Source organism: Misgurnus anguillicaudatus, chromosome 23, assembly GCF_027580225.2.
Source record: "Misgurnus anguillicaudatus chromosome 23, ASM2758022v2, whole genome shotgun sequence".
In the NCBI taxonomy this organism is placed as follows: Eukaryota; Metazoa; Chordata; class Actinopteri; order Cypriniformes; family Cobitidae; genus Misgurnus; species Misgurnus anguillicaudatus.
Genome location: NC_073359.2, coordinates 9,927,674 through 9,951,384, shown reverse-complemented (window position 1 = coordinate 9,951,384; position 23,711 = coordinate 9,927,674). Strand labels below are relative to the sequence as shown.

The following is a 23,711-nucleotide window of genomic DNA, read 5'->3' as shown; positions in this document are numbered from 1 at the left end:
ATATGTGATATAAAATACATGAGTGAAATATTTAAGCATAACTGCGCTAATATACCTGTATGTGTTGTTTTCATAAAGGTCAGCTTGGCTTGCGCCACAGCCACAACTTTTACAGTCTTTCGAGTTGAACCGCTTAGTGACTTCACAGACCGGCCATCTATAATAGCAAAACACATAATAGTCATAAAACACCCAAGACATCCATAACAGTCAATCAAAATGTTTGAGATGTTTTCTTACCATTCGGAGTTGATTTTGGAAGGGATTTCTTCGGTTGAGGTCTTGTGAACTTTCTTGAGCTTGCTGTAGCTTTAAAACAAAATAAGACTTCATAAATCTCACCAAAAAACACTTAAACGTCTCAAATGATGATGATAAATAAGTATGCTTTATTCACCAGTAGATTTCTGGTGCTGCTGTTGTGCACTACATACTGCTGATGTAGACTTCAAACTGAAAGTCTTTTCTTGGTTGGGTTTCTTTGTTTCTTTCACCCGCGATGGTGCACGGCACTTTTTAGCTTGGACATTCAACGCGTCTTCCGGGTGATCTCTAAAAAATTCATCACTTTTTCTCTTTTTATTTGGCCCAGATGTCCTGGATTGGACAGGAAACTGATCCAGAGAAAGACACGAAGGTCCTTTATCGGTTGATAAATCCAGACTAGTTGACTGATTAGTACTAACACAAGGTAACACTTCAGAGCGTATGGGCGAAATGCAAGATGACAAAGGTTGTTCAACAGGAAGAGATAAACATGCAGTTGGCTTCTCTGACATCACTTCATCTGGACTTAAATCAGGACTTATGACCGGTAGAGCCGAGATGGTTTCAGGAGAACTTGTGTTGGATTCTGCATTACTAGGCTCGGAGAGCTCCAAGGTCCTTTCGAGGAGCCTGCGCCTTGAAGTTTTCTTCTTACGCAAACCCGGACTCTTGAAAGAGGATTCTGCTTTGCTTTTGGTCACAGTGGCGGAATTAACACAAACCTTGGAGCTCAAAACATCAGGATCCAGGCTGTCATCCACTTTATTAAACTTGGTCACTGTGGCGGTGCTGAAAGGTATCATCTTGAGCCGGAAATTATCATTTGATTCAACACCTACGGCTTTGTTGGGTTTCACGCAGTAAGTCAGCCTCGGGTGAATAGCTTCATGTGGTGGAGACATATCAACGGTGACTCTAAAGGTCGAATCTGAATGATGCTTCTCAGACTCAAGAGAGACGGAAAAATCAAAGCTCGAGCAAGCATTTGGAGGGCTCACGGCACGCGACAGGTCAGATCCTATAACATCCAGAGCATCTTTTACGGACAAAGATGGTTTCTCGGGTTCTTCATCCAGTTTTCCAATCACAGGAAGTGGACTTTGAACGCATGCCGACAGTGGATTTCTAAACCTGTCTGGGGTGCTAATAGGAGACAGGGTTTTATTCAAAACCCTTTTTATTTCTTTGCATTCCGCTTTACGTAAAAAAGGCGCATCCTTTTTATCAGGTGTATTGAGTAATTGGTCTGCTGGTATTAAAACAACAACCGGAGAGTTTTTCTGTAAATGTTCATCATTAAAATTCTCAGTTACAAATGTGGGCTTTGGCATCATCTGAGGGGGGGAGGACTGTCCTTTTCCCGTGACAGCATTGGATCCATTGATTGACCTTTCCCGGTTTAATGGAGATAAAGGGTTCGATGTTCTGTCCTTGCTGTATTGAGACTGCCGAGACACGTGAAAGGTTTTATTTGCCGCTTTAATCGACGCCAATGCCGATTTCTTTTCTTTTGAGGGCACTGGAACCCCTCTTTTGGATTTAATTGAATCCCACAGGGTTTTCTGAAATACAGATGAGAATGTTAGTGTATATACTAAATAACTAAATAAACTAAATAAACATGAATTTGTCGAACCCAATCTCACGGAAGTGTGAAAATCGTGCAATAATATCTGCATATAATACGCAAGTCCTTCCCATTCACTTAAGCGGCACATTTTTTGTTGTTGTCGTTTTATTTATTGTTTTCTCAATTTTTTCATATCATATGCGCGCCAAATTATTGCATGATTTTCACACTTCGTGCCATTTATACGCATCTACATGAGACTGGGTAGATTTGTCACAAGTTTAGTTGTCCCTTGAAAAGTTTAACATGATAATAAAAGTCTTTTAGGTTTATGCATAAATATTTATTAAAAAGGTTTGTCGACAAAAAATATAATTGCGTACTTTCATTAGAACACTAAAATTACATTTTTAGAAATGTTTTTGATATGCAAAAGTTAATATATTATTTGATTAATTGAAAACAGAATTAAAAGGAAAGCGACAAATAAAAGCCCAACATAGATGAAAACTAAAATACTGTTTATAAAAATAACATAGTTTGCATTATTTAGCCAGAACCAATTCCAAATTTTAGTTCCCAAACATTACTTTTCATTTATTCTACAGTTTGCCGCATTTACTGTTTTTCTAAAAAATTAAAGTAATACACTGAAAAAAAAAACAATTTCTTTATTCACCATTTTATAACTTTTAGGGGTGGTTTCCCGGACAGGGATTATCTAAATCCAGGATTAGGATTAGTTTAATTATGAAATATAACTTGTTTGAACAAATGTGCCTTACTAAAACATTACTTGTGTGCATTTTGAGGCAAAACAATGGGCACTGATGTATTTTAAGACATGTTTTCAGTTTGGACACCTCTTACATTTATTTTAGTCTTGGACTAGTCTAATCCCTGTCTGGGAAACCGCCCCTTAAAGATCAACTCCCATGATTTATCCAGGCACTCAACTTAATGATTTCCACGACTGTGGGAATTTTTATATTAATGACACCACATTATTACCTTTTTCTTTTTGGTTGCCTCTGCTTTTCCAAGCAGTATGGCTTGATGTTTGACAATGCCATTTGCAACAAAGCAGAGGAGCTCACGAACTCCACCTTCATCCACTGGTGTCCATGTGACATTTAAGATTATGCTATCTTCAGGCTGCAAAACAGTATGCAAAATAAACTTCATACAAAATAGCATGGAGGTTTGCTCAATATTGTAACTTACAGTACTATTTTACAGCATCTCTTCTCGAAAACAAACACTAACACAAAGCGTTATGCATTGCGCATGTGTAAATAAATTCAGTGACTTACACATTGTTAACTGCACGTGCATTATTAACATGACTCATTCATTTAGTACGATTGTTATTTTGCACAACATGTAACGTTATGTGGTAGGCAGCTTATTAAAGACACCAGCATGTGCACTCGTACCTGTATCGTGAAAGACGTCCGATCAACTGAAAAGCCTTTGCTTGTTGATATTTTATCCACTACGACTGTCGCCGACACATCTTCAGTGGGATTTTCAATCCGTAAAGGCACCGATTTAGATGATCCTAACTTGATCGTCCCAAATGACACGAAAGGAGACCTCGAAAACTGAACTAAAGTCAGTACGGGAATTGAATTATTATTTTCCTTTCCTGTTTCACCCCGACTACTGTGAGAATCAAAAGTCGGACTAAACTCCAAACACTCCGCTTTCGCGATTTTTAGCGACATTTTCACGCGTGCACATTAACGTCCATTCATGTCTCGACGATGCTGAGCTGCGCTGAAATGCCGTTTAAAACACACCGATCCCCTCTGAACAATTTTGAATTTGAGTGCAGAGCAGGCAGCCAATCAGCTGCTCTGAGCTGATACAGTTGACCAATCGCTGAGAAGCATGGCGAATCCGGACCAATCAGAATGTCAGGTTGCTTTAAAACTCTGTAGACGCGCCCCCAAAACATGTTGTTATGGCGTATCAGCGTTCGACTTCATGCAGCGCTGTGCAGACTTATCAACAAATGACGTAACAATACCGCATGAGCAGAGCATTCGTATGGCTCTCGCGGTATTTTGATCATATGCGCTGATCGTTCTGCGCAGCGCTGCATAAAATCGAATCAATTTCTTGCATGTTATCGGTTGTAAATGTACGGACTTGTAATGTATTTATGCTCTTACGTAGTTGCTCAACCAGTTTCTGTGCAAAATTCTGAGAGTCTACAGGTAACTGCAGCGTTACCATGTTGCAATGTAATTTATTTACATTTTATTTTACACATTTCTTCTTACATTAGTGCATATTATTTTTATTTATATTTATTTATTTTGAGTTGTAAATGAGAAAAGACAACAAGACTGTCGATTCATACATTTTTATTTTAATATATTTACAGTTCATAATAATATATTTTCTTATCACATACAAAATAATCACATACAAAATAAAAGTTTGTGTTTCATAATATATTTGTGTGTGTATTGTGTGTAATTATCATTATAAATACATACAAACATTTATACATTCAAGAAAAATGTTGTTTATGTATATTTTTTTATTTATAAATAATATATTAAAATCTAAATAAATCGTATATACATGTAAATGTTTCTTAAATACATATATGCATGTGTGTGTATTTATATATACAAAATATATTATGCAAAAACAAACTTTTATTTTGTATGCAATTAATCGCAATTAATCTTTTGACCGCCCTGATTTGAATACATTTACAATTAATAATAATAAATGTTCTTATCTGTTATAATAATACGATTTCTTTCCATTGTTCTTTCTGGTATTTTTAATGTTAGATTTAAAAAATATATAAATAATTGATATATATAAATATATAAATAAATTTAAAAATAAATAAATATAAAAATAAATATATAAAAATAAACGAAGGAATGAATTAATGAATGAACGAACAACGAATGAACAAACAACTATATACACATGTATACATTTAAGAAATTTTTTGTTTATGTACAGTATATATTTATATATATAATATGAAATATTGTAAGTTACAGTTAAATAAAAAAAAATTTTTTGATATATGTATATGTATACATGTATCTATGTATATTTAATAATTCCGGGAAAGACATATTAAAGGGCACCTATTTCATTGCTAAACATTTGCATTGATTTCACTCTCTTCCCGAAACACACTTATTTTGTACAAAACTCATAGATTTGAAAAGCGCTGTGTCTCTTGATTGGCCAGCTAATCTGTATGTTGTGATTGGCCTGAATACTTCTGACGTCAGCCTTAAACTGTTAAACTGTTGCCTACAGTCCGATGTAAATTTAAGTGAATCTAAGTGAATAATATAAAGAATTATGCATTTTGTTTTTTAGTTCGTATACTCTGTGAATCTCTGAAGCTATTTTACATGACTTTACATAGAGTCCACAATGCAGAATAATATCTGAATTTACAAAAATAATCATCCAGCTCACAAAAGTTTAAATTCCTCTGGATTTTCAATACTGTATGGGGTTACCTGAATGCTCAGCGACTGAGACTTTTATGTTTCGTGATTGCTGTAATAAGTCTCTAATATAATTATATTATATGCAACTCCTTAACATTTAGCAGATTCTGCAAGGGGTGTGTAAACATATAAGACAATTGTAGGTATTTAAAGACAGCAAATGTCTGACTCCAGACAGATGGGAAAATTGACTGTGTATGAAATGAACCTCAAGAGGTTGAAATCATCAAACTGAAGTGGACTGAATGATTACAAGAGCGGCACAAGAACCCTATCACAGCAGACGGCCTTCTATCCCATATTTAACATCCAATGCAATCAAGCATCTGCTACTTATCATTCAGACAGCATGCCTGCCTCTCAATCTCTTTTCATGTCTTCACCAATCCCCACAGACCTCTTTTGTATCGAGTGTTGTGCCTGGGAGCGCGGCGAGACTCGGTCTGGCTCACATGCAGACACAGGAGGATGCTTGCTTGAGTAACACACAGCGATCATGTCAGATACTGCACCATCACGATGACATCTAAATATGGATGTGGATCTTATTGTTTTGGGTCTAAGGAGACTCAGATTAGTTGTCTGGGTCTTGTTTCTTTTCCTGCAGTGGGCAGAAAGTAAGTAGTCCAATTTGATGCTTTGTGCACTTGTTGAACATCATGATGATGATAATAATAAACTTTATGGGGCGGTTTCTCAGACAGGGCTTATCCTAGTCCCAGATTAAAATGTGTGTTTGAGCTGGTCTCATTTAAAAACATTGTGCAGTGACATATTTTAACAAATATCAGTGCCATTGTTTTGTCTCAAGATGCACACAAGTATTGTTTTTTTGTAAGGTATAACTAATTGAATGGCCTAATTTAACTAAGGCCTAGTCCTGGATTAATCTAAACCCTGACCTGGAAACCATCCCTTTATGTATCAGTTTTACTGTTATTTGCTTGGTTGTTTTTTCTTTGTGTGTGTATTGTTGTAAAAATATTTTAAACATTCCTACATGAACAAATACTGAAGTATTTTGGAGTATTTTGGAATATTAAAGTACACTAGTTTATTATTTTAGTACTAATACAGTGCAATAAAAAAACAATAAAGTATAGGCAACTACATTGTTTTTTCATTTAAATTCATCTGTAACTACTATATTTATACATTTTCTAAATTCTAAATATCTTTTTATGTGATTTGTATATATATATATATATATATATATATATATATATATATATATATATATATATATATATATATATATATATATATATATATATATATATATATACACACACACACACAAATCACATAAAAAGATAACAAAAATGTTGTTAAAAATGTTGTTAGATATATATATAGTACTGTGCAAAAGGCCACTACCACCAGACTTGTTGTGTTAGAAGTTTTAATGTCCATTTATATTTATTTTTCAATTTTTTTTATTAAGATACTAACAGAAAATACAGGAAATATGTACAAAAAATAAAAATAATAATTTTCAGGACTAAATGTCGTCTTTAGGCATCGTCTGTGTCTAGTGTGCCCTCTCTTGGCACTAAACACATCTTTTTTTGAACAGAATGAAGTGAAAAGACTAATTTCTTTAAAATTAGAAATTAGGATTTAATTTAGTTGAGTTTACCCTAAAAACTTGACACATCAATTTACATTTTTATACAGTTTTTAATACTACATACACATTTGCTGTATTTTCTGGATGTAAAGAGACTGAGAAACAATTATATATGATCACTATAACATTGCAAAAACAACAAATCTAATTCTGGCATGATGGCCTAAGACTTTTGCACAGTACTGTATATATTTGTTTTGGGTACTTTTACTATATTAAAACCATGGTCTGTTTTTGTAAGGGATGAGGACCAGTCAGACCACCTTGATATTTTTCTTTGATATGGCTTGGCGTGTGTGGTCAGGTATATCGCAACCCTGGATGCATCCGCCGCAGTGGCACTTAAAAACATAAAAGGCGCTGGATGCATCAAAGACACAAACACAACTGGGCTTTTCATTTTCTACACTCCGGCACATTTAAAGGGGTCTTGGGTCTTTTATCACACTATATAGAGGTCTGGCCATTTAAATGTATCCATTTTTATCATAGTATCATCACATTTGAGTCTCAGATTGTTTGATATACAGACGATTTCTCTGTTTATGTGAACATGTTGTTTGATATCCTTGTGGATTCTGGGACACCTCATAATTAAATGCATATGGGATCATGCTGAGCACTGGTCCAGATTACCTCTAAACTGTTCTTGTAGAAATCCGCTTTATGTATTGGTGATTTGTAGGCAATTACAATAAGACATTTATCTTGTATGGTAAATTGCAAAAAATGATTTTCAAGAAAAAAAATTCTTAGTATTTTTGTCTTGTTTTCAGTAAAAATATCTAAAAATTCTTAAAATAAGATTCTTTTTCTTGATGAGCCAAACGACCCAAGAAAATATGTCTAGTTTTTAGACCAAAAATATATAATATTTAGTGATTTTGTGCATAAAACAAGCAAAAAAATCTGCCAATGGGGTAAGCAAATTTTTCTTGAATTTAGTGTTTGAGGAAAATGTTTAAGATTTTTTTGTTTACCCCATTAGCAAATTTTTTTGCTTGTTTTATGCACAAAATCACCTAATTTTATGTTTTTGGTCTAAAGACTAGACTTATTTTCTTCGTTTTGCTCCTCAAGAAAAAGCATCTTAATTTAAGAATTTGTAGATATTTTTACTAAAAACAAGACAAAAATAATAAGATTTTTTTTCTTGAAAATCATTTTTTGAAGTAAGATGCAACACAAACGTTGTCGTTTCAATCCTTGCAGGGAACACATATACTTATCTTAAAGGGACACATTTTCCAGCTCCCCTAGAGTTAAACATTTGATTTTTACCATTTTGGAATTCAGCTGATCTCAGGAGCCGTTTTTCAATATCAAGTACGCCAAACTCGGACTTGTGTCCTTCGTAGTTCGAACTTGCAAGTTCAGACTCGGAAGAACGAACTCCTGACGCGAAATGCATTCTGGGAAACTTCGCTGTCATAAGTCCACACAAGTCTCCTCTGATGCATCCTCGATAAAATGGGCGGATCAAGAACCCATCCGGGGATTTTTTGTGAACTTGGGCTTGATGCAAACTTTGAATTGGAACAGTACTTAGGCCGCGACTGATGACGTTTCACAAGTTCACAAGAACGCAAGTACAGACAAGAACGCATATTGAGAAACAGCTAGGGTCTGGCGCTACCATTTTTAGCATAGCTTAGCATAATCCATTGAATCTGATTAGACCATTAGCATCACGCTAAAAAACCCCCAAAAAGTTTGTACATTTTTCCTATTTAAAACTTGACTCTTCTGAAGTTACATCGTGTACTAAGACCGACAAAAAAATTAAAGTTGCGATTTTCTCAGCAGATATGGCTAGGACTATACTCTCATTCTGGCGTAATAATCAAGGACTTTGCTGGCTGCAGGAGGCGCAATGATATTACACAGTCTCCTTGGTTACTTTCAATAGCAGGGGACTATTTTCAGGTGCTGTGGCGGTCTTAGTACACAATTTATGTACAGAAGAGTCAAGTTTTAAATAGGAAAAATATCGAAACTCTTTGGTTATTTTTAGCACGATGCTAATGGTCTAATCAGATTCAATGAATTATGCTAAGCTATGCTAAAATTGCTAGCGCCAGACCATCAGCTGAATGGACTCCAAAACGACAAAAATCAAATGTTTAACTCTAGGGGAGCTGGAAAATGAGCATATTTTCAAAAAAAAGTGGAGTGTCCCTTTAAATGCGTTATAAAATCCAAAAATGTAAATAAATCACCTCTGGCAAACAAACATCTTCATCTAAAATGATTTGCTATTAGTCCAGAATATAAATGAAGAGGCGATCCAGCAAGCCACACATCCACTGCCAAATTACACTTAAACAAAACATCATGATCGCTTGCCGTATTAGCCTTTGTTTCAATGCACAGTCTGTAACAAAGAAAACACTGCACACTGAAAGGTATGAATAGGTTTAGACACCCTCCTAAATGACTTATGTCTATTGCTGGTCACCATAGGAACCGCTGCACAAGGGAAGCTGGAAGCGTGGTATTGGTTACTATGGTGACATAATTTGATGCTTTGTCGAGATTCCAAAGTTTGCAGACGTCCTCGTCCTGTTAGCTGGAGGTGAATAGGGCTGTCACAGGGGTCAAGCCATTCCTTGGATAGATAACGGAGCATTGTTTCCTCTGACATTGGTGAATAATGACCGGGATGGGGGCTTTTATAAATGTTCTTTATCTAAAGCTGTGCAGGCCCACGCGTGTGTGTGCATGTGATCGGTCAGGTATAAGACGACTTGTGTGGTTTATTAGATAAATGCTGGCATTATGTAGATGTCATAGATTTGTAAAAGCTATAGAGTCAAAATGGCTTGAAAATTCAATGTCATGAACTTTCAACTGTATATGTTTTACCTTTCTAGGTTTAACACCTCTCAAGACCTCAACTCTGTGCCTGGACAAGCCTTGCCAAAACAGGGCAGAGTGTAGGGAAGCCCCATCTGACTTCATCTGCCAGTGTCAGTCTCCGTGGCCAAGCGAGCGATGCCACTCTTCTGGTGCTCTTTGCCAACCGTCCATCTGCCAGGGCAATGCAACGTGCCAGGCCTCTGGCGCCCGTCCAGGGGAACTAGCGTGCCAATGCGTGCCAAACGTGTTGGGTCACGATTGTGACTCTAGTGTTCGTCTCTGTGCTCAGAAGCTGTGTGGAGATGATGCCCGCTGTCTGGCAGTGCAATACAGGAGTCCAGGGTACGCATGCATCTGTCGAGAAGGCTACACTGGGACTTTCTGTGAGAAAAAGGTGGAACATTGCTCCCCCAACCCGTGCCGTAACCGTGCCATCTGCAGGAGCAGAGGGGATGGCCCCACCTGCTTCTGTGTCCCGGGATTCCAGGGCGAACGCTGCGACATCGAGGTGAATGAATGCGTGTCAGGGCCCTGCAGGAACGGAGCCACCTGTCTGGACAAGATTGGCCACTACATCTGTCTTTGTAAGCCTGGATACACAGGTGAGTAAAGGGGAAAGTTGTTATGTGCATCTCACCTGTTAAACTGACAAAGCATGATCTGTCTCAACTAGTGTCAAATGCAGCCATCTAGTGGTTGAATGGTGATACTGCAGCACAAAAGGTTTGAAAGCTACACATTAATACAATTAATACAATTTTGTAAAATGCAGTTTTAATGAAAATTGTCACTGGTGTTAGGGATACTCAATGGTTTTGTCATATTAAACTATGTTATTACCTTAACTAAGAAGAGTTCATACATGCCTCTATCATCTTAGTGCGTGCACTTAATTGCTGTGAAAAGTTTCGAGAAAATAACCAATATCAAGTGTTGTTTTCTGAAGAAAGATTTTTATTAAATATTAGTAAATATTAATAAAATATTAAATGTAGATACATTTACTTGAAAAGTTTCGAGAAAATAACAATATCAAGTGTTGTTTTCTGGAAAAAAAAATTAAATATTAATCAAATTATTAAATTAAGATAAATTTACTTGAAAAGTTTCGAGAAAATAACCAATATCAAGTGTTGTTTTCTGAAGAAAGATTTTTATTAAATATTATTAAATATTAATAAAATATTAAATTTAGATACATTTACTTGAAAAGTTTCGAGAAAATAACAATATCAAGTGTTGTTTTCTGAAAATATATATATATATATTAATCAAATTATGATAAATTTACTTGAAAAGTTTTGAGAAAATAACCAATATCAAGTGTTGTTTTCTGAATTAAAAAAAAAAATATTAATTAAATTATTAAATTAAGATAAATTTACTTGAAGTTTCGAGAAAATAACCAATATCAAGTGTTGTTTTCTGAAGAAAGATTTTTATTAAATATTATTAAATATTAATAAAATATTGAATTTAGATACATTTACTTGAAAAGTTTCGAGAAAATAACAATATCAAGTGTTGTTTACTGAAAAAAAATATATTAATCAAATTATTAAATTAAGATAAATTTACTTGAAAAGTTTCGAGAAAATAACCAATATCAAGTGTTGTTTTCTAAAGAAAGATTTTTATTAAATATTATTAAATATTAATAAAATATTAAATTTAGATACATTAACTTGAAAAGTTTCGAGAAAATTACAATATCAAGTGTTGTTTTCTGTTGTTTTCTGAAAAAAAATTAAGTATGAATAAAATGAAAGTTTCGAGAAAATAACCAATATCAAGTGTTGTTTTCTAAAGAAAGATTTTTATTAAATATTATTAAATATTAATAAAATATTAAATAAAGATACATTTACTTGAAACGTTTGGAGAAAATAACCAATATCAAGTGTTGTTTTCTGAAAAAAAAAATAAAAAAAATATGAATATTTATATCAAAATCAAGTGAGTTTATGCTTAAAAAAAGAAGAATATTTCCCTGTGAGCTAAGAAAAATAAACTTACTTAAAAATTTACATTTTTGGCGCTAACAAAACAAAACATATAAAATTATACAATTTAGTGTTTTTTAGTAGCCTTATTTTTTAGGTTTCATTAATGATTTATGATGAATTAATGTATTTAACAAAAAGCAATAAAACTGCGGACCCCTTGGCACCATCTCATGCCCCCCAGTTTGAGAACTTCTGCTGCGACACTTTGACAGCACTTAGCCCAGTTCATTCAATGGTACCAAACAAAGATGAGGTTAGAAATGACCAAACACATCAACGTTTTCCCTATTTAAAACGAGTAGTTATACGACCACGTATGGTGGCACAAAATAAAACATGGCGCTTTTCTAAGCGGGTTAAATTGGGTAACTATAATGTATAGCGGAATAGCACTTTTGGGAGTACTTCGACTCGGCGCAGTAAAAAGACACGCCTGAATAATCCCATAGATATGAATAATCCGCTCCCCCTCTTCCTCTCATTTCCGTCAATAGAACACACGTGACTTCTACATGTGCTTGCTTGCTTGCTAGTAGCAAACTGCAAGAGATCATTTGCAATGGCTTACTTTGTAGACGATGACGACTGGTTTGTAGCAGACCCAGAGCCATATCTGTTTGAACCCGAGTACACGGAGGAGGAACTCGCTCTTATTGACCGGGAGAGAGAAGAAAGATATGAACGAGAACAGACCGGAGCCGGCGAAAGAACACGGGCAAACAGCAATTGGTGGTGCAAGTGTAAATGTTGCGGACAGATGCCGACTGAAATAGAGAACCTGTGCTGTTTAGAATGGGACCAGGTGGGGGTCAATGTAGATCCAGAAGCCCCTGGACAAATCGCCTGTGTCGCGGCAAGCGACGCGTTTGCAGCAATGATTCACCCGGCAGTCGTCAACTTTTTCTTTCAACGTGAGAAAGTCAATTGGAGGAAACATCCCACGCCGAGTGGACCAGATGGCCAGCTATCATCGGAGTAAGTGCTAAACCATCGAAATATGCCTATGTATCATGTTTTCATATATATAAATGTATAAACTTATTCTATCGATGTCTTCTCAGTCAAAATAGGTTGGTGTCCTACCGTATAATACTGGAATGGGCACTACAGGGCGAAACTTTGGGCAGAGGGCATCGGAAACCACTGCCATCATGTGTGGTCGGGGCTATACGCCGAAGATATCCTTCTGAGTCCGGGATCTATAATGGACTTCAAGAAGTACACGAGGCAATGGATTTGTAAGCCTACTGTAACTGGATATTATGTGCTGGGCCCTGCGTTCAGATTATGTTTACATGTTTCACACACACACCAAAAATGATTTAAGAAAAAAATTTCTTAGTAATGTTTGTCTTGTTTTCAGTAAAAATATCAAAAAGTTCTTGAATTGGGATGGTTTTTCTTGATGAGGAAAACGACCCAAGAAAATAAGTCTAGTTTTTAGACCAAAAATATCAAATTTAAGTGATTTTGTGCATAAAACAAGCAAAAAAATCTGCCAATGGGGTAAGCAAAAAATCTTGAACATTTTTCTTAAGCACTAAATTCAAGAAAAATTTGCTAAAAACTGGACTTATTTTCTTGGGTCGTTTTGCTCATTAAAGAGCATCTTAATTTGGGAATTTTTGGATATTTTTACTCAAAAAAAGGGCAAAAATACTAAAGATTTTTTTTCTTGAAAATCATTTTTTGCAGTGTGGGACAATTGAATTGCAGCTAATGTCAAAATAGTAGACTAACTGTTTGTATATTTTTCTATATTACAACCATTATTTAGATGTCTTGCTATCAGTATTTAATTTAACTATCATTTGTATTCAATTTTGTTTCCTATATTATGATGTATATAAATAAAGCTTTGAACCTAAAACATCTATTGTGATACTTTTATCTTGGTTGCTAAGTCAAATCGCTTCTGATAATCAGTCATGCAACATTCAGGATATATTTTCTTTTTCAATTTAATCCCACAGTAAATATGATAGGCCATGTGTTCTCCTGGCAAATTGTGTTTATCAAACGTAAATAAAAAAAGGAAAATACGTAATTTAATGCACAATATATAGATCGTTTCATCGGGCGCACGTGGTCTGAACTTTACTTCCGGTTTCTGTTTGATAATGGTCTGACTAGTTGCTGAAATTGAACTCTGTACCTCGTCAAAAATAACAAAAGTTTTGGGTTCCTATGTAATCTACGTGTTGTTTATTTAGGTTGTTGTTTATTTAGGTTGTTATATAAATAAACTACTTTCAAAAGGAAAGTAGTTATTTATTCTTCGCAGAGTTTACCAGAAGTTACGTAATGACCACGAAAGCCGCGTGTTTATTACAGCTGAAACTGTCTATAAATAATAAAAATAGCCTTCCTATTACTGCAATAACTGACTTTTCAATTAAAATTATTCCCATAGTAAACACAATAGGTCATGTGGTGTCCCGTGCAAAAGGTGTTGTCACATTTATTAAAAAATAAGTGATTTCACAAAGTGGGGAAAATACGTAATTTTATTCACAATATATAGATCGTTTCATCAGGCGCACGTGGTCTGAACTTTACTTCCGGTTTCTGTTTGTTAATGGTCTGACTAGTTGCTGAAATTGAACTCTGTACCTCGTCAAAAATAACAAAAGTTTTGGGTTCCTATGTAATCTACGTGTTGTTTATTTAGCTTGTTATATTAATAAACTACTTTTAAAAGGACTTTGTTGTTATTTATTCTTCGCAGAGTTTACCAGAAGTAACGTAATGACCACGAAAGCCGCGTGTTTATTACAGCTGAAACCGTCTATAAATAATAAAAATAACCTTCCTATTACTGCAATAACTGACTTTTCAATTAAAATTATTCCCATAGTAAACACAATAGGTCATGTGTTGTCCCATGCAAAAGGTTTTTTGTCAAATTTATTCAAAAATAAGTGAAGTCACAAAGTGGGGAAAATACGTAATTTAATTCACAATATATAGATCGTTTCATCGGGCGCACGTGGTCTGAACTTTACTTCCGGTTTCTGTTTGTTAATGGTCTGACTAGTTGCTGAAATTGAACTCTGTACCTCGTCAAAAATAACAAAAGTTTTGGGTTCCTATGTAATCTACGTGTTGTTTATTTAGCTTGTTATATTAATAAACTACTTTTAAAAGGACTTTGTTGTTATTTATTCTTCGCAGAGTTTACCAGAAGTTACGTAATGACCACGAAAGCCGTGTGTTTATTACAGCTGAAACCGTCTATATAATAAAAATAACCTTCCTATTACTGCAGTAACTGACTTTTCAATTTAAATTATTCCCATAGTAAACACAATAGGCGATGTGATGTCCCATGCAAAAGGTGTTTTGTCAAATTTATTCAAAAATAAGTGATGGAAAATACGTAATTGAATTCACAATATATAGACCGTTTCATAGGGCGCACGTGCGGACTTTACTTCCGGTTTCTGTTTGTTTAATGGTCTGACTAGTTGCTGAAATGTAAATAACAAAAGTTTTGGGTTCCTATGTAATCTATGTGTTGTTTCTTTTGCTTGTTATATAAATAAACTACTTTCAAACGGAAAGTAGTTATTTATTCTTCGCAGAGTTTACCAGAAGTTACGTGATGACCACCTAAGCCGTGTGTTTACTACTGCTGAAATCGTCTATAAATAATAAAAAATAACCTTCCTATTACTGCAATAACTGACTTTTCAATTTAAATTATTCCCATAGTAAACACAATAGGCGATGTGATGTCCCATGCAAAAGGTGTTTTGTCAAATTTATTCAAAAATAAGTGAAGTCACAAAGTGGGGAAAATAAGCAATTTAATAAATAAAAAGATTGCATTCATATTACTGCAATAACTGACATCTTTTTTCAAATCAAATTATTCCCATACGATACGCCATGTGTTCTCCATGCAAAAGGTGTTTTGTCAGATTTTTCATAGATAAGTTTAGTCACATAGTGGGAAAATACATAATGAATTTCACAATATAAAAACAAAAATATTGCCTTCGTTCTTAATAGTACAATAACTGACATGTACCTTCTACACTTATTATGGAATTACAAGTCCCCTCCTATGGTTTTTCAATGGCACAGGTTACTTTTCATGTCAGCTGTAAACTAGATGGCTCAGATGGACCTTTGAATCTTGAGGTGTGACCTCCTCTTTGATGGGCTTTGGTAGCAATGCAATGTTGGCAGCTAGGCAAGGTACTTTGATAGGGGATGATGCGTCTTTAAATCTGATGGTGGGGTCAAGTCTTTGGATCACTCTGTCCACGAGGTCATCTCTGAATTTTTGAGTCGTCTTTACATAGACTGGTTCAATCCACTGCTTCGACTGCCTTTGAAAGACAACATTGTGTCTTTTTAGGCCTGAAATCAAAAATAGTATTAACGAACGTGCTGGAATTATTGTAAATTTATCATTTTTATATTTATGATGTAATTACACATATTAGGACTGTGACTTTTTTTAAAAACAAAATTACACTAGTCAGTCATATTTGTACCATCAGTTATGTGAAGATGAAAACACAAATTTGCATTCCTTTAGTACCCACCAGCTGCTGTTGTTGCCTGTTGCCGCTTTGTGGAGTGATTCTCATTGTGATCCATAATGGCTAGCATAGTGCGTGCCTTCATTGAAGGGTATTGAAAATGAAGTCGCTTTGGACAGTACTTCAAAAGGGCATCGTGGAACACCTCAGTTTGTCCTGAAAAATAAACCAAAAGAAAATGCTTTACAATGGAAAAACAAGAGCATGAAAAGTTGTGTGTTCATTGAAAGCACCGTGTCATGAATGGGATGCATAGTACTATTGGTCAAGTCTGATGTTACATCCCCCCCATAAAGATCTATGGCAAAATACTTTCCCAGAACCTATTCTCATTGAGACAGACATGCGTGAACCATATTACTATTCTGCATGTCAAACTATGTGATACACATACCGGTGTGTTTGAACAGTGTCATCTGTTGTAGGTCTTTTAGGAGACGTTTGTCCATAATCATTGCTTGAAGAGCTTTGAAGGCAGGGGAATTCCTTTTTAGCCACCTTTTCGTTCTTTGTTCCTCTGCTGACAAGTCTTTATGGAAACATCTGTATTCCGTTCCGTTTTCTTCCCAGCGATGGACCCCAGTGATGTGGTGTTGGAGAGACATCCATCGTCTGAGCAGCTCCTGACAACACGAGTAGAGGCACACTTTTAACCATCTGTAATACACACTTACCTAAAGGATTATTAGGAACACCATACTAATACAGGCTTTGACCCCCTTTCGCCTTCAGAACTGCCTTAATTATATGTGGCATTGATTCAACAAGGTGCTGAAAGCATTCTTTAGAAATGTTGGCCCATATTGATAGGATAGCATCTTGCAGTTGATGAAGATTTGTGGGATGCACATCCAGGACACGAAGCTCCCGTTCCACCACATCCCAAAGATGCTCTACTTGGTTGAGGTCTGTGAGGTCTGTTTTAGTACAGTGAACTCATTGTCATGTTCAAGAAACCAATTTGAAATGACTCGAACTTTGTGACATGGTGCTTTATCCTGCTGGAAGTAGCCATCAGAGGATGGGAACATAGTGGTCATAAAGGGATGGACATGGCCAGAAACAATGCTCAGGTAGGCTGTGGAATTTAAACGATGCCCAGTTGGCACCAAGGGGCCTAAAGTGTGCCAAGAAAACATCCCCCACACCATTACACCACCACCACCAGCCTGCACAGTGGTAACAAGGCATGATGGATCCATTTTCTCATTCTGTTTACACCAAATTCTGACTCTACCATCTGAATGTCCCAACAGAAATTGAGACTCATCAGACCAGGCAACATTTTTCCAGTCTTCAACTGTCCAATTTTGGTGAGCTTGTGCAAATTGTAGCATCTTTTTCGTATTTGTAGTGGAGATGAGTGGTACCCAGTGGGGTCTTCTGCTGTTGTAGCCCATCCGCCTCAAGATTGTGCATGTTGTGGCTTCACAAATGCTTTGCTGCATACTTCGGTTGTAACGAGTGGTTATTTCAGTCAAAGTTGCTCTTCTATCAGCTTGAATCAGTCGGCCCATTGTCCTCCGACCTCTAGCATCAACAAGGCATTTTCGCCCACAGAACTGCTGCACACTGGATGTTTTTCCCTTTTCACACCATTCTTTGTAAACCCTAGAAATGGTTGTGCGTGAAAATCCCAGTAACTGAGCAGATTGAGAAATACTCAGACCGGCCCGTCTGGCACCAATAACCATGCCACGCTCAAAATTGCTTAAATCACCTTTCTTTCCCATTCTGACATTCAGTTTGGAGTTCAGTAGATTGTCTTGACCAGGATCACTCCCCTTAATGCATCGAAACAACTGCCATGTGATTGGTTGATTAGATAATTGCATTACTGAGAAATTGAACAGGTGTTCCTAATAATCCTTTAGGTGAGTGTACAATACAGATGTCTTCCATGTTGAAGACCCAAAATTTGCTGTGCATTTGACCTGCATATAGCATTTGATGTATGTAATAACAAAGAAGAAAAGCTGTATGCTTGGGTACCTTTGCATCTCCTTTGGAGGTGCAACAGCTCCACCACATGTGGTTGCTGACACTGCTGACCCAAGGAGCAAGATCCTTGTACTCCTTTTTGTTGGATGCTGCAACCATTTTTTGTTTAAATTCTGAAAAATGAAAGAAAAGAATTATATGTGATAATCCCATTCGTTGCATATACTACAGTGGCGCAAGATTTCAGCCATATGTGTTACATACATACTTGTTTTTAAGTTTCTCTTGCATTAATTTTTATTTCATCAGTAACAATTTAGGTATATTTAGCTCTAAAAACATGAAGTTTTAATCAAATCAGCTAACAGTAGACTAACCTTTGGCGACATGCAATGGATCAAATTGATGGATGATTTGTGGATATTCTTCTCTCATAATTTTTCTTATGGACGGATGCCGGTCTGTGGTGACCACTTTTACATCAATGCCCTCATCCAGGATCTTCTCCAGGCCTTTCTTGAAGGCCAATGGTTCCATTGCAACAGAACTGGAGGCCTGGGAAACCTGGGAAAGCTAGAGAGCACAAATGTATGGACGATGACATCTAAAAACATGTTTGAGAGAATTGACCATAGACTTGTGGAAATAATTGACAATTTACCTGCATCAGCTCAAACGCCACGATTTGTTTATTGGATTCGTTCATGAAAGAATACGTGTTGTATTTGCTGGAGTGTCTGGAGCTGCCATCTCCACGTAGCCGCACTCCTTCCCAAATTAATTTTGTTTTGATTATGTTCTCCTGTTGCGTATATGATTCCTCAATCACTGGGAACAGATAGCTTGCTTGTATGTTGTGGAAAGTTGCCTCCTGGGGCAACTGCAGGTTTAAAAGTCCAGCCCAGTCAGCTATGTCTGTGTATGTTGATCCAGTAAAGAGAGTGGCAGCTGATGCGAGAAGATTATTTTCCGCCATTCCACGTATATTGGGACATGATTCCCATTGTCCTATATGGCCATTGCTACACTGCCAATTTATTTCGATTCTACTGCCGAACTGTGTAATTGTCTGGTTCAGGTCACACATCGCAGCACCACAGGTTGTACATTTTTGAAAGAGTTCCATGAGTTTGGACTCATTTACAATCCACTTCCTCTCCTTCCATCCACTGTGTTGTCCAGAGAGGCTTGAGGAACTTCCTGTGGTGGTGTTGGTGGACGGGCTGGAATATGGCACAAAGCTGGTGTCTGTGGGATTGACAGCAGGCTCTGAGGTCATGCTGACATCAAACACTGATGTTGCACTCGTATCCATCACAGTAGCTTCAATGTGGTGTGTTTCCTGTTGTAGACAAATAAAAAAAATGTGCATTGGTTTTGCATACAAGTGCCACATCCAGTAAATCTTGAAATTTCAAGATTTCGTCTTGTTCTGGCAGATCTTGATGTACGTTACTCAACTCTGGCTGTATAATAATTGACACAATTATGACAGAAGTTACAATCTCAATAATAATATAAAAAAACTACCATCATTTATAAAAAAAAAATTCTATAAATTATTCAAAGTAAGAAGTAAGTTATGTTACAGGGCATTACATAAGTAGGCAGTAGCCTGAATTCTGTGTTTCCCCAGAGACAAAAATACCCCTCCCACTACCATTAGTCAAGTTATTATCATGGTACACCTAACTTTCCAGCCTCATGATACAGAGAATCAGATTTGGTGACACTATAACGTTACACGACGGGCTTATACGGGTTTAAGCCATAGATTGTAAAAAAGATGGACGTAGTGTCTGTGACGTCACCCATAGGTTTCTGAAGCTTAAGGTAGGCGGTGCCTGCCATCGCCATCTTGGCTGCGCATCACTCGCGGATATCCGAAAATGGGTAAAAAGGCGGGACGTGGGTGAAGCTGAGGTGACTGGTTGCTGAATCCACACTCGCCTAGTTTGATTCTAGTAACAGCAGTGGCTGTTCAACCGTCGCTTAAGTGGCCATGCCCTTAATTATGAAAAACTTTGAGTGTTTACACCAAACGAGAAGCGTGCAATTGCATCGCGTTTAATCGCGTCTTTGCATTGACTTTGTATGTAATCTACTCGTGCAAATCGTTGAACTCACATCTGGTGTAAACCCACAGTAACTGTAGGTTAACACCAAACGCGAAGCGTGCAATCCCATCGCTCGCTCTAGATTACTCGCGGGATTTAACTTCGTGTCATGTGAATTTTTCGCGCGAGTTGAATATTTTCAACTTGGGCGAACACGCGTTTGAGGCGAATAGCGCATGTTTTCATGGCAAACGTGCCGGCCATATCGCGTCATTCGCATCGCCCCACGGCACGCGAGGACGCATCTGATCGCGTCTTTGCATTGACTTTGTATGTAATCTACTCGTGCAAATCATTGAACTCGCATCTGGTGTAAACCCACAGTAAGGCTTAAAGGAATAGTCTACTCATTTTCAATATTGAAATGTTGTTGCCTTAACTATGAATTGTTGATGCATCCCTCTGTCGTCTGTGTGCGTGCACGTGGGCGCTGGAGCGCGCTGCGACGCTTCGATGGCGTTTGGCTTGGCCCCATTCATTCAATGGTGCCATTTGGAGATAAAGTTAGAAGTGACCAAACACATCAACGTTTTTCCTATTTGGGACGAGTGGTTGTACGAGCAAGTTTGGTGGTACAAAATAAAACAAAGCGCTTTTCTAAGCGGATTTAAAAGAGGAGCTACATTTTATGGCGTAATAGCACTTTTGGGAGTGCTTCGACTCGGTGCAGTAACACCCTCCCTCTCCCATTATGAGAGGGAGAAGGGGAGCGGACTTTTCAGGCAAGTCGAAGTACTCCCAAAAGTGCTATTACACCATAAAATATAGTTCCTCTTTGTAATAGCACTTTTGGGAGTACTTCGACTCGCCTGAAAAGTCCGCTCCCCCTCTCCCTCTCATAATGGGGAGAGGGAGGGTGTTACTGTGCCGAGTCGAAGTACTCCCAAAAGTGCTATTACACCATAAAATGTAGCTCCTCTTTTAAATCCGCTCAGAAAAGCGCTTTATTTTGTACCACCAAACTTGCTCGTATAACTACTCGTCTTAAATAGGAAAAACGTTGATGTGTTTGGTCACTTCTAACTTTATCTCTAAATGGTACCATTAAATGAATGGGGCTAAGCTAAATGCTATCGAAGCGTCGCAGCGCGCTCCAGCGCTTACGTGCACGCAAACAGATGATAGAGGGATGTATCAACAATTCTTAGTTAAGGTAATAACATATTTTAATATTGAAAATGAGTAGACTATTCCTTTAAACGGATGAGTTACAAAAAAATGCACCCGTTCACAGTTGTCATGAAGGGCAAAATTAGCTATAGACGGTTTCATCGGACGCACGACACACGTCTGGATCTGGATCCGAACCTTACTTCCGGTTTCGTTTTTTTAAGGTCTGACTAGTTGCTAAACTGACCTATTGAACAAATGCCTCGTCGAAAATAACAAATGTTTTGGTTTCCGAGGTAATCTATGAGTTGTTTTTTTGTTGTTATTTATTCTTAGCGGAGTTTACCGGTAGTTACGTGCAGCTGCTTGTTTATGTTGTTACTGCTGAAACGGTCTATATAGACTAAAAACATTTTTTTGTACCAGCTGTAAACATATTATTTTCTACTGTAAAGTTGTCCATTTTAACATGGAGGTCTATGGGAATTGACTCCCTTTTGGAGCCAGTCTCTAGCGGCCAGTCGATGAATTACGTTACAGTTTAAATCACTTCCGTATTGGTTTCATCAGAGAGATGGGAAGGTTGCCCCTCGGTTTAGCCTTATACTTCATTTTATTTCTGAGCTCAGTCCTCATATGCAAACAACAGTAAAAAACTCCTCATGCCTGTCTCTGAAGCGCACTGATTTCGCAGCTGTTACTCGTTTTTACCGGGTTGAACTCCACTAAAGTTTGATCAGCAGATGTTACTGTCACTACAGCCAAATACTATCCAAAAGGACACTTACAGTTTTCGGTGATGATCCAATTTGTTGTGTTTGCGATTGAAATATTGTCGGTGTGGCCGTATCCTTTAGGCGAAATCCTGTGTCAGTATAGTCCTCCGGTGTGAAATGGTCGGAGCAAACACGCCACTTCTTCAGAATCCGCAGCGGTTTCGTTGCATCCATGTTCAAAGCAGCTAACCAAGCTTTCCGCTGTTTGGGGTAAGTTGGAATTCTGTGAAACATGACGTCGCTATATACCTTCGGCTTGTTCTCACAACCCTTTACGATGCACGTGAAACCCATGATTGTTCACAAACTATCTTCCTACAACCTGATACTTCGTCAACTCTCCTCAAACTACTACTACTGGTGCAGGCGTGCAGATCACGTTTGTTCTATTGACGGAAATGAAAGGGAGAGGAGGAGCGGTTTTTCAGGCGTGACTTTTTACTGCGCCGAGTCGAAGTACTCCCAAAAGTGCTATTCCGCTATACATTATAGTTACCCTTTTTAACCCGCTTAGAAAAGCGCCACGTTTTATTTTGTGCCACCATACTTGGTCGTATATATAACCACTCGTTTTAAATAGGGAAAACGTTGATGTGTTTGGTCATTTCTAACTTCATCTCTGTTTGGTACCATTGAATGAACTGAGCTAAGATAAGTGCTATCAAAGTGTCGCCGCAGAGGTTCTCAAACGGGGGGCATGAGATGGTGCCAGGGGGTCCGCAGTTTTATTGCTTTTTATAAAATACATTAATTTAACATAAATCATTAATGAAACCTAAAAAATAAGGCTACTAACCAACACTAAATTGTATAATTTTATATGTTTTGTTTTGTTAACGCCAAAAATTACATACAGGTCACACATTTTTAAATAAGTTTATTTTTCTTAGCTCACAGGGAAATATTCGTTTTTAAGCATAAACACACTTGATTTGGATATAAATATTCATATTTAATAATATAAAAAAAAAACAGAAAACAACACTTAATATTGGTTATTTTCTTGATATTGGTTATTTTCTCGAAACTTTTCAAGTAAATTTATCTTTATGTAATAATTTTATTCATATTTAAGAATTTTTTTGAAAACAACACTTGATATTTGTTATTTTCTCGAAACTTTTAAGTAAATTTATCTTTATTTAATAATTTTATTCATACTTAATATTTTTTTTTTTTTTTCAGAAAACATCACTTGATATTGGTTATTTTCCCGAAACTTTTAAGTAAATTTATCTTTATTTAATAATTTTATTCATATTTAATATTTTTTTTCAGAAAACATCACTTGATATTGGTTATTTTCTCGAAACTTTTCAAGTAAATTAATCTTAATTTAATAATTTCATTAATATTTAATAATATTTTTTTTTTTTCAG

At 36.6% G+C, this 23,711-nt stretch overlaps 3 protein-coding genes across 8 annotated transcripts in view; 1 reads left to right on the top strand and 2 right to left on the bottom strand.

The window, feature by feature from the left end:
- Nucleotides 1–3,647, bottom strand: part of aspm (assembly factor for spindle microtubules) — a 31,821-nt gene extending 28,174 nt beyond the window's left edge. Inside the window, exons 1-5 of the mRNA XM_055217895.2 lie at nt 3,274–3,647; nt 2,849–2,992; nt 398–1,829; nt 241–309; nt 56–157 (exon numbers count right to left, since the gene is read on the bottom strand). Of these exons, the coding sequence (XP_055073870.2) occupies nt 56–157; nt 241–309; nt 398–1,829; nt 2,849–2,992; nt 3,274–3,564 (2,038 nt within the window). The 5' untranslated portion in view covers nt 3,565–3,647. The remainder of the gene's footprint in view (nt 1–55; nt 158–240; nt 310–397; nt 1,830–2,848; nt 2,993–3,273) is intronic.
- Nucleotides 3,648–5,654: 2,007 nt separating this feature from the next.
- crb1 (crumbs cell polarity complex component 1) overlaps nt 5,655–23,711 on the top strand; it is a 37,967-nt gene continuing 19,910 nt past the window's right edge. Inside the window, exons 1-2 of one of the 5 annotated variants that reach the window (XM_055217899.2) lie at nt 5,655–5,957; nt 9,844–10,431. In XM_055217899.2, coding sequence (XP_055073874.2) covers nt 5,873–5,957; nt 9,844–10,431 — 673 coding nt within the window. In that variant the 5' untranslated portion in view covers nt 5,655–5,872. Of the gene's footprint in view, nt 5,958–9,565; nt 9,706–9,843; nt 10,432–23,711 lie in introns of those variants that run through there. The other 4 variants (XM_055217900.2, XM_073861897.1, XM_055217896.2 and 1 more) reach the window with 4 other exon arrangements.
- On the bottom strand, nt 15,574–22,915 carry LOC129453589 (uncharacterized). 2 transcript variants are annotated; one of them, XM_073861898.1, is made up of 7 exons: nt 22,345–22,915; nt 18,991–19,671; nt 18,707–18,902; nt 18,381–18,502; nt 16,783–17,011; nt 16,392–16,544; nt 15,574–16,203 (listed from the first exon to the last, which is right to left on the bottom strand). In XM_073861898.1, the coding sequence occupies exons 1-7, from the start codon at nt 22,624–22,626 to the stop codon at nt 15,938–15,940; spliced, it is 1,929 nt and encodes a 642-aa protein (XP_073717999.1). In that variant the 5' UTR covers nt 22,627–22,915; the 3' UTR covers nt 15,574–15,937. The 2 variants fall into 2 exon arrangements, with proteins under 2 accessions (XP_073717999.1, XP_055073876.2); XM_055217901.2 differs by having other exon boundaries at nt 15,575–16,203; nt 18,707–18,893; nt 22,345–22,911.

Bases quoted from the DNA above. Each gene is read 5' to 3' on its own strand.
- LOC129453589 (XM_073861898.1), bottom strand. From the start codon at position 22,626: ATGGGTTTCACGTGCATCGTAAAGGGTTGTGAGAACAAGCCGAAGGTA. The intron at 18,503-18,706 runs GTTAGTCTACTG...TTCATTTTTCAG, and splicing joins TCCATTGCATGTCGCCAAAG to AATTTAAACAAAAAATGGTT. The intron at 17,012-18,380 runs GTACCCAAGCAT...TCGTGTTGTCAG, and splicing joins CCTCCAAAGGAGATGCAAAG to GAGCTGCTCAGACGATGGAT.